This window comes from Molothrus ater, chromosome 3 (genome assembly GCF_012460135.2).
Source record: "Molothrus ater isolate BHLD 08-10-18 breed brown headed cowbird chromosome 3, BPBGC_Mater_1.1, whole genome shotgun sequence".
NCBI lineage: Eukaryota > Metazoa > Chordata > Aves > Passeriformes > Icteridae > Molothrus > Molothrus ater.
Genome location: NC_050480.2, coordinates 43,830,254 through 43,841,029, shown reverse-complemented (window position 1 = coordinate 43,841,029; position 10,776 = coordinate 43,830,254). Strand labels below are relative to the sequence as shown.

The following is a 10,776-nucleotide window of genomic DNA, read 5'->3' as shown; positions in this document are numbered from 1 at the left end:
GATCTTGCTCTGCAGGATATGGAGCCCAGCCTTTAAACTCCCCAGGTCCTGGCAGGAAATCAGACCCATCTCCAGTGTGGCCCTGGGCCCCTGGGAAGCCCAGCTGGTCCATGTGTCCCTCCCTCCTCTTCACTGTGTACTCTGGCAGCCCGGGGAGGGTTGTCACAGCTGTTGGTGGGTGGTGAGAAGACACCTGTGGGTGCAGCATGAGGGGGTTCTGCAGCAGCTCCAAACTGATGCTGCTGCTGAGGTCCCTTCCCAGTCACCCATCCTGACCTGCTTCCTTCTCTGCAGAAGCACCCCTGGTGCAGCAAGATGGTGCCACTAGGGCAGGTTTAGTTGCACTGCAGCTGTTGGTGCTGCCAGATTTGCTCCAGCAGCCACATAAGCAAAGTGCTGAGGGCAGCGCCGGCAGAACCGAGAGCAGGGGTGGGGGAGAATGGGACCACTTCTGCTGACAGCACCAGCTCATTGTGCCCTCCCAAGCAGAGCTGCAGGTGTGCTGCATGCTCTCCTCTGGTAGCTCACCCAGCTCACGCCCAAGGCCATCTGGATCAAAGACAGGATGAGACACTGCTCCGGAAACCAGGGCCAAGCTCCTCTCTTCAGCATGGCGCTCTGGGGTGGTGATTTGGTCTGCTATTATGTAAGATTCAACAAAAGCTGTATAACAAAACTATTTTAAGTAAGAATGTTAATTGAAGGCTGAGTCAGGCTGCAGCTAAAGCAGAGATGTTTTTGAGAGGCTTGTTCTCTTTTTCATTTGGTCTGTATTTTTTTCACTTAATTATAATGTGTGTGGAACAGCAGTTAGCAATAATAGTAACTGGCAGAGGGAAAATGGATGAACAAGATGATCGTCCTCTTGCCTCTGGATCAGGCACTGAAACCCATCCCAGATCTGCACTTTTCAAAAGTCATTCACCTCTGAGCCTGCACGAGGCGTATGGGAAGTGCAAGCAGAGCAAAGAGGCAGCTCCTTGGTGCTCCTTATTGTGATGGACTGTGGGTGGAAACTGGTGAGATGTGTTAGGGGGAGGCTCACTGAAGGATGCCTGTGTGACACCTTCCAAGAGCACATGCAATCCCTGAATCAGCAGCCAGTGGCAGCTGTGCAAGCAGCCTCTGTGGCTGCCCCAGCAAGCTCACTGGCATGGCCATTCCTCAAGGAAGACACGAGGTCCTTCACAGGACCCATTATTGAAGATGACTGGTCCTCATCCAGTCCTGTTTGGGAGAGTAAGCGATATGCTAGCCCCAGTGTTTGGCAAGCTCCTTTAATGACTGGAATTTGCAGGAGGAGACTGAGTTTAATTGCCAGTTCCAGCACAGGTCTACCAGTTATTAATGCTGCTGGTGTTCTTTTAATCGAATATGAACTCAGCTGTACTTCCTAGCAGGCACCTCCTTCTGGAGCTCAGCATGAGCAGAAGGGATGTGGGTGCCTGGAAAAGGGATGTGTGTGATTTTCTTTGCCCAAAAGTACACATGGACAGAATGAAGTAATCCAATACAACTCTGCTGTTTAAGTTTACAAATACATCATTAATGTCTAAACTTGTAAGTATTGCTCCTCAGCATTGCTACACATACACATACTACTCATATGACAGAATGTACAGGATAAAAATATCCTTTTTGACTTGTTTTTACTTAGCATATTAGACTGCAGTCAGCAAAAAGACAAGGCTATGGGCTGAAGCACAGAGAGGAGCATTTCCTCCTTGCTCTGCCTGCCCAGAATGCTCCCTAAGGGGTTCCCTGCAGAGGAGGGGCACTGCCTGAGCATCAGGAAGAGAGAAAGGGAGAGAATGAGAGGAAGTGCTGGGAGGCCAAAATGAAATTTTGTTTCCATTCTGTGCTTTCTCAGATTTGGGCACCCCTCTGTTAACTCTTGTCTCGTTTCAAGATTGAAATGGTATAGCTGCAATGACTAGCAGAAACATGGGCACCCCAACAATATCTCAATGTGCCTGGAACAAACCAAGGCTGCAGCCTAATGAACCATTTTGCAGCTTTTGTATGCCAATGATTAAAATTCCTCCTGAAGGAAAAGTGGTCTGTTCAAGGGACTCTGCTGTAGCAGCTGCCCACCACTCCCTGTATTATAGTTCTTTCCCTAAAGAGCGACCCCCTCTGAAGAGGGGGATAGGGGAGCACACCAACAGAGCACATCTTGCTACCCAGGGTTTGGGAGCTACACAATCCTAGCAATTGGTAGGGAATCAGAGAGGGAATCCATCTCCCCTTTGCTCTCCCCTGAGTCTTTTTGAACTAGCTGATCTGTGCGGAGGCCAAGCCCATGGGCACCTGCCCCCCCGGAGGCCCCAGCCCCTCCAGGTGTCCGTGCCCTGCAGGAAGGAGGAGACAACTGCTGCTGCGAGAGGAGAAAAATGGGATTGCGAAATGGCCGGCACTGCTAGGAAGCCTGGATATCAGCAGCAGCACAGCCTCCCTTCTGCTGGGCTGCCTGCCCCACTGGTGGTGGTCCTGTCCTGCCCCAAACTGTGGGGCCACCAGCCATCGAGGTGGGGAGGCTTTTGGGATGGCGAGTTCTTCTGGCAGGCCCGGGAGGTGATTTGCCAGCTGGAGCTGTCAGCAAGCGCCAGTTTGCTGCTTCGGGGGGATGTTTGGGTAATGCAGGAACTCCCATGTTGGAAACAGCATTAATACCCTTGGCCCACACTTTGAGAAGGTCTGGTCCTCGGTTTTGACTTTTATTTTGTGTGAGGACCCTACTGCCAACTCCCACAAGCAGGGAAAAAGCATTTCCCAGCCCGAACTCCCCAGCCCATCTGAGAAAGCCTTTGGCAGAGCCTCCTTGGGGCTCCTCTTTGTGCTTTGCTCACGCACACCAGCACTTCCACACATGCAGAGAGGGAAGCTCTGCCCCTCTGCAGCTCCTCGGGGCTCCGCAAACTGCATCGACACGGGCTCAGGGGAATGAAGCACAGACAAGGAACACAACTAACCAGAAGCCTAAGAAGAAGGAGCTTTAAAGCCCTCTGTAATTTTTTCAACAGACGATCTGTTTCTGCTCTTATTTTGTAACGTTTCCTGTGGAGTCCTCGCCCCTGTCCAATTTTTCTGAGGGTATTTGGAAGCCTGTCGACTCCCGCACAGAAGGCAGGGAGCAGAGCCAGCGCGGTGTCACGGAGGGGTCACTGCTTCCTGGGCTTCCTGTTTATTTTGGGAAGGGGTCACCCGGCCAGCCGGCCGCTCTGCCTGCGCCCCGGGAAGCCCCCGGCCACCACATTCCTGCCCCCCTCGCCCGGGGCTGCAGACAATTGCTGACTGTGGCTCGAAATGCAGAGCACCAAGGCGGGGTGTAAATGGGATAACCCGACATGCCTATTTACTCAGCCTGGGGATAAGGGGCGGAAGCTTTTTCACATCAATTGCCCTTTCTTCTGGTATCTGGAGGTGTCTCTCTGAAGTTTTTCGTTCTCTTCGGAGGGTAGTAACCTCTGAATTTCTCAAGTATTTCCATGATCTTTTCCTCGCTGCTTTTTTTTCTACTTCTACTTGAAAAAAGGGCATAAAGTCAACTGCGCTGTTAAAAACAGAATTGTCTCCTTTTTTAAAGAAAGCATGCAAATTTTTCTCCAAACTGCCTAGAGCAGAGCCCACCAATGGAGCAGAAGCTGTAGCACACAGGCTCTTGCTCACAGTGCGAGTCCCTGGTAACTTGCCCTGACCAGGCTGTCTAGAGCAAAGCACTGGAGCAGAATAGCAGCATCTCATATTTTGGGACATATCCGTGAATGAATGGTAAATGATTTTCCTATTGCTGTTTCCTCTTCTAAGCAGGCTCTGCTTAGGTGCCTCGCAGCTCTTCAGAAGTTAACACCAAACAGCAGCATTCAGTGCAGCTGTCTTCAAGGAGTTAATAAAAGGCCCCATGTATGGGAAACAGCAGACACTGAGTAGCTGCTCGAGTCCCTCTCGATCCTCTGGCACATCCTGCCTCACACTGAGCGAGTGCACTGACCTCTCTCCGGCCTCGGTGGAGTATTTTTGTGCCAGTGGCTCTGTCAGCTCCTGCCATCAGCAGTCAGCTCCAGGCTGCAGGGCAGCCGTCAGCACGCTGCTGACGAGCAGCTCTTGGGGAAGCATGCTCTCATCCTGCAAGCCCAGAAGTGCACATAGCCTTACATTCATAGTGATGCTCCTGTGAATAAAGTTGTAGCTGGTCGTAAACATCTGCAGGAGCAGTGGCGTACCATGAGCCTGTCCAAACCCTATTTACGTCAACACGCTGTGCCTGATGACACCCTCATTTGCACCAGTGTCTTTTTTCCCCCCCATAGCACTAGATTAAACATGTTGGCCCAGAGTCACCTGCATCTGACTCAATCCAAAACTTCAAGGACTATTCCCAGATTCTCCTCTCTCAGTTCTGAGACAGCAACCTCCATAATTCATTATTAATCAATGAAGGAGAGGTGGTAGCATCCTTCAGCATAATTGCCCTTCCTTTCTTGGCTCTGGCCATTTTGATATTACCCTGCAGGACTTCTGCCACAACAGGAGGATGCAAATAAGAGCTATGGAGGAAGCAGTGTGTATCTGCTGGAGAAGGATGTGAGACAGCCCTCAATCAGAAGGGAAAGAAGAATGCCAAGGGCAAAGGTGATCAAGTGAGGAGCACTGGTTTGGACACAGAGGAAGGGCAGGCCCCATGGGGGATAGGTATGTGGGTGAAGTGCAGGCTGGGGGCACAGTTCTGAGACAAGGGTCTGCACGCAATCACTGCTGCCAGTGCAGAGGATAAGAGGGAAAGGATATAAAACCCTGCAGGGAGGAAGAGAAACACAGCAAGATCTCGGTGTGGTTCATTGACAAAAGCAAAAAACCACATTGTGACAAGGGGCATGGCATTGATTTGGGGGTGGCGAACAGAGTTCATCTCAAAGAGCTGCCCCATTATAACCTTTCCTGTCCCCTCCTTCCCTCACCCATGACACTGGGCACACCAGAACAAGACGAAAGCCTTTCACACTGTGCTGGACCCTCATCCATGCCATCATGGTGCTCCTTGCTCAGGGACTGCCCCAGACCTTCACAGCCCTGCACCCCATAAGACATTGTCCAGCACTCGCTGCTCCTATCTATAGCCTTGGTGTGTTGCAGCAAGGGGCGTTTCGCAGAGATCCGGCACAAAGGGATGGCTTCTGTTTCAAAAAAGAGAAAAAAAGAACAAGAGACAAATGCATTATTTGTTCGGTTCCTGTGCAGTTACTGCTGTAACAGTCAGCAGCTTTGAGGTATTTTTTTTGTGTGATTTGATACATAAACCACATTTCCTATGTAGCACTGCCACTATTTTTTTATCAGGTTTTTGACATTGAGCTTGGCAACATGATTTTGTTGGTTTTTTTTTTCCTTTTCCACCAGAATGAATTCAAAGGCAGCAAATGCGGCAAAACCAGAATACTGCTCATCTTGACTTTTCCACGCAGATAGTTTTCATTAAAAATAAAGGAAAATAAATACAGATCACATTTTCTGTCCTGCAGTTAAAAGCCTGCCACAGCTCAAAGCTTTGCTTTCTTCTTACCCTGCAGCCTGGCTCAGCTAGCACTCCAGCTCTGCTCATGATCTGAAATGCGCAAACACACTGTTTCTTGGCTTTCCACCAGTATATATAAATATATGTAATTTTTTCCTTCGGAGAACCTGGAGGCTAAAGCAAGAGGGCAAAGGAGTACGTGACTAAAACATCCAAACTTCCTCTTTCATAAGCCATCACATGATGAAGTGCAATTACAATTCCTGCCTTGTCCCTGCCAATTGCAGGCGCATTGCCTCACCCGAGAAACCCGGCTTCTTCCCCCGCCCCGTGTGTGTGAGTGTGTGTGTGGAGGCAGCGATCGCTCCAGCCGGCTTGGCGAGGCTCCAGCTTCGGGCTGGAGAAAGAGGGCAGTGGGTGGAAGACGAAAACAAAGATCTGTTTACTTAGCTTGCATGGATAAATCGTCTTTCCAGCCGGGGAGGGGAGGAGGGAAGAGAAACAGCTTTAAAGGACTTTGATGCAATGTGAAAGGAGGGCTGCTCGGGAAAAGCGAGCCGATGTTAACCCTTGGCTCTCCGGGAGCCACGGCAGGGCTGCCCTTCTCCTTGCTCCTGCCCTCCGGCCCCGGCCGGCCGCCGCAGGGCTGCCAGGAGCTGTGAGGGCTCCGGGGTGGCTCCCGGCTTAGCAGCCCCGGCCGCCGCAACGGCGTGCGGGGCCGGACTGGGGGCCGGGGCTGACTTTTATTTCGCTTATGTACAACCCGGCGCCTCCAGGGCGCCCGGCCGGCCGTGCAGTTGCAAAGTCACCCAACCTGGCACGGGGGCCGGCGCTGCAGCCAGCGCCAGGACGAGCAGGAGGCCGAGGAAGGGGGAAGCAAGGGCTCCCCACAGTCCCGGGGCGCACGGGCGGCCGCCACACGCAGTCCCCGGGCCCGGCGGGCGGCGCAGGGCGAGAGGGAGCGGCTCTGCCCCCGTGTCCGCCCCACGGGGACATTCTGCCCCCGGTGTCCGCCCGACGCCCCTCGGCAGCCTGGCCGAGCAGGGGCAGCGGAGCGGTGGCGCTGGTGGCGGGGCCAGCCCCGCAGCGCCGTCGGGCGGCCCCCAGCCGCGGGGAGGCACCTCCCGGCGGCGGCCACGGACGTCAGAGCTTCCCCAGCCCCGGCCGGCTGCCGCCTCCCGCCCTCTTTCCCTCCCTCCTCCGTAACCTACATAACGCCGTGGGAAGGGCGGCTGGAGCACGGCTGTCGGGGGGAGCAGCCTCCGCCGTGTTCACCCTGCACGGGCAAAGGCGTGCGGCCGACCGTACGTGCCGGGATGCGCCCGGTGAGGGGCTGCTTCACCTCCCGTGGCACACGAGGAGAGCGAACACCCTCTCTTGCTCCCTCCCTTGCCCCCATCCTGTGTGTCAGTGAGGGTGCAGGTGGCGGATGAGCGATTCACAGCGTGGAAGGGGGTCGGGGAAACAGGTTTTTCTTTTTTGGGAACGAGACGGCGTGTGCTTAGTCTGTGTGAATTTCGCTAATCTGCATTAGAGAACTGCTGGTTTGTGGTTTAAAATGACAGGAAATCTAGAACGTCCTATTTCCTGTGCACAAATGACAACAGTTAAGAAAAAAAAAAAAAAAAAAAGAAGCTGGGTAATCGTTACATTTATTTCTGATGGTGCCTCCTGCTCCGGCGAGGAGAACAAAGCCGAGCACCGCTCGGCAGGGCGCCGGCCCCTGCCCGGAGGTGGCGATGACCGGCCCGGCGGGGGGGACCTCGCAGCTGCGGGGCGCGCCCGGGGCGCCGCGTCCAAGGTCACGGGGGAGGGGGTGCACTGAGTCCCGCACTGCGGGAGGCGCCCCGCGCACCGCTGCGCCCACGGCTGGGAGGTTTCGGCAAAGCCCCTCGGCGGTGAGGGAAATAGTAATACACTCAACAATAATAAAAATAAAATCAGAAAAGAAGGAGGGAGCTGCAGGGCACCCCCGCCCCTCGCCTTCTCCCTCTCCGCTCCCACAGCCCTCCCCGGGGGCTATGCGGGGCGGGGGCGCGGCGGCCCCCCGGCGGCAGGAGGAACCCCCGGTGCCGGTGGCGGGCGCGGGCAGGGGCCGGGGCTGGGATCGCGGCGGCGGCGGCGGCGGGGCGGGGGCGCCCATCGCGCAGGCGCGGCCGGCACTGTCGAAGAATCGTAGCGGCGGCGCGCAGAGGCGGCGGTGGCGGCTGGAGCCCGGCACGGCACGGCGCCGCCGCCAGCCCCGGCCCCGGCCCCGGCCCCCGTGGCAGTCCCCGCCCCGTCCGCCCCGCCGCGCCGCGCCGGCCCCCGCCGCCCCGCGCCGCCCCGTAGTAGCCAGAGAGCGGGGGAGCCGTGCGGGCGGCAGCGGCCGCAGCCCTGCGCCAGCCGCGCGGCGGAGATGCGCGTCCCCGCCGCCCTGTGAGCGCCGCCGGCGGAGACGGCGACGGGAGCGGCGTTCCCCGCAGCGGCTCTGCCTGCCGGGGCGCCCGCCGCGCCCCGCTCCAGCGCACGGAAGAGGAAGGCGAGGGGGAGGGGGCCCGGCGGACGGTCCCGCTGCGGCCGCGGCTCCCGAGCCTGCCCGTCGGGACTCCGGTGACGAGGGGCGGAGGAGGCAGCGGCCGAAGCCGGAGCGGGGGGCGCTCGCCGCTGCCCCGGGGCCGGGACATGTCGTCGGCGGCGGTGGCGGCTGCTTCCCGCAGGCAGTCGTGCTACCTGTGCGATCTGCCCCGCATGCCCTGGGCCATGATCTGGGACTTCACCGAGCCCGTCTGCCGGGGCTGCGTCAACTACGAGGGCGCCGACCGCGTGGAGTTCGTCATCGACACGGCGCGGCAGCTGAAGCGGGCGCACGGCTGCTTCCCCGAGGGCCGGGCCCCGCCACCGCCCCACGCCAAGCAGCCTCCGCTCTCCGCCAAGGAGCTCCTGGCGCAGCAGCAGCAGCTCGGCCACCCCTCGGCGGCGGAGGCGGCGGCGCGGCCCCCGCCGCAGCCCCTGGAGCGCTACTCGCTGGCGGCCGAGCGGCCGCCGCCCCGCCTGGGCGCCGAGTACGGCGGCGGCCGGCAGGTCAACGGGATCCTGGTGCCCAACGGCTTCCCCAAGCCCGAGGAGCCGCCCGAGCTCAACCGGCAGAGCCCGAACCCGCGGCGGACGCACGCCGTGCCGCCCACCCTGGTGCCGCTGGTGAACGGCGCCGGGCTCCCCGCCGCCATCGGCGGTCTGGGCAGCCGCGCCGCCGCCGCGGCCGCCGCCTCGCTGGCCGCCATCTCCGCCGCGCCCGCCCCCATGGCCGTGCCCGTGCCCCAGCAGCCGGCGGCGGCGGCGCAGGCGGCGGCGCAGGCGGCCGGGCAGCCCGGCGAGCTGGGACACAAGCGCCCCGGCTCCGTCTCCTCCTCCTCCTCCTCGAGTGGCGGCGGCGGCGCGGCGGGGGAGCACGACAGCGGCGCCAAAGAGAAGCGCGGCTCCGCCGAGAGCCTCCCGGCGGCGGCGGCGGCGGAGCTGGCCGCGGAGGGCAAGGGTCGGCCGGGCTCCGAGCAGGAGTGGCTGGCCAAGCCCAAAACAGTGCGGGACACGCTGCTGGCCCTGCACCAGCACGGGAGCCACACCGTGGCTCCCTTCGACAGCAAATTCAAGAAGGAGCCGGGCATGGCGGGCGGCAGGCTGCTGGGCTACGAGACCAACGGCTCCGTGGCCAAGCCAGGTGAGGAGTCGGGGACCGGGGGGCGGCAGGGGACGGCGGGGACGGGAGGGGTGGCTCTCCGGGGATATGCGGGGCGGGGGATGCCGGGCGGGTTTGGGCGTGCGGGGCGGCGGCCCGGCCGCTTGGGTGGCCTGGTGCCCGGGGGGTGGCCGGGGCCAGCCGTTTCCGCGGTTGCTCGGCGATGCGTTGTGACTGCGCTGCCTTCTTACCCTCCTCCTTGCCCCCCCTCCTCTGCCTCTGCAGGGGCCCGGGCCGCCCGGAAGAGGAAGCCTTCCCCCGAGCCCGAGGGCGAGGCTGGACCCCCGAAGATCAACGGGGAGGTGCAGCCCTGGCTGCCCACCCCGTCGGAAGGGATGAAGCTGCCGCTGACGGCCACCCCCTTCATGTCGCCCCCGCCGCCCACCGCCTCGCCCCACTCCAACCGGACCACGCCGCCCGAGGCGGCACAGAACGGCCAGTCCCCCATGGCCGCCCTCATTCTGGTGGCGGACAATGCCGGGGGCAACCACGCCTCCAAAGACGCCAACCAGGTCCACTCCACCACGCGGAGGAACAGCAGCAGCCCCCCCTCGCCCTCCGCCATGAACCAAAGAAGGCTGGGCCCCGGCAGGGAGGTGCCGGGCCAGGGGGCCAACGCGGCGGCGGCGGGCGGGCTGGAGCCCGTGCACCCCGCCAGCCTGCCGGACTCGTCCCTCGCCGCCAGCGTCCCGTTGTGTTGTACCCTCTGCCACGAGCGCCTGGAAGACACCCACTTCGTGCAGTGCCCCTCCGTCCCCTCGCACAAGTTCTGCTTCCCCTGCTCCCGGCAGAGCATCAAGCAGCAGGGAGCCAGCGGGGAGGTGTATTGCCCCAGCGGGGAGAAGTGTCCCCTGGTCGGCTCCAACGTCCCCTGGGCCTTCATGCAAGGGGAGATCGCCACCATCCTGGCCGGAGATGTGAAAGTGAAAAAGGAGAGGGACTCGTGACTCGCCTGCGCTCGCTGCCCGACGTCACCTTGAACTCGAACTGCTCGAATTCTGTATATATCTATAAATATATATATATAAATATATATATATCTCCAAGACAAGGGAAATGTAGACTTCATAAACATGGCTGTATAATTTTGATTTTTTTGAATACATTGTGTTTCTATATTTTTTGAAGACAAAAGGTATGTACTTATTATAAAGGCATTTCTTCTAATTCTTCTCTTTTTTTTTCTGTTTCGTTTTTTCTTTTTTTCCCTTTTGTTATAGCAACTATTTGTTGTGCTTCCCTGGTGACAGTTACTGTTCAATGTAGGCTGTGACTTGCGCTGCTTTTTTTAGAGAGCACTTGGCAAACCAGAAATGCTTCTAGCTGTATTTGTATGCACTTGTTTCTTCTGTTTTTTCTTTTCTTTTCTTTTTTTTTTTTTTTAAATGCCAAATACACTTTCTGACATTGTAAAGATTGCCTTACTGTCTGTGATTCCTTATTCCTGGCCCCTGTCCTGTAGAGCTGGTCGCATGCAGGCTTGGTCTGAGGCAGCTGGGGACAAGAGTGGCTAGCCAAGGCAGGCGTGCCCTTTGCCATCCCTCTGGCC

The 10,776-nt window shown here is 58.6% G+C and overlaps 1 protein-coding gene across 1 annotated transcript; it reads left to right on the top strand.

The window, feature by feature from the left end:
- Positions 1–8,086: 8,086 nt before the first annotated feature.
- Positions 8,087–10,274, top strand: IRF2BP2 (interferon regulatory factor 2 binding protein 2). Its single transcript, XM_036380290.2, has 2 exons — positions 8,087–9,209; positions 9,453–10,274. The coding sequence occupies exons 1-2, from the start codon at positions 8,177–8,179 to the stop codon at positions 10,172–10,174; spliced, it is 1,755 nt and encodes a 584-aa protein (XP_036236183.1). The 5' UTR covers positions 8,087–8,176; the 3' UTR covers positions 10,175–10,274.
- The last annotated feature ends 502 nt before the right edge of the window (positions 10,275–10,776 follow it).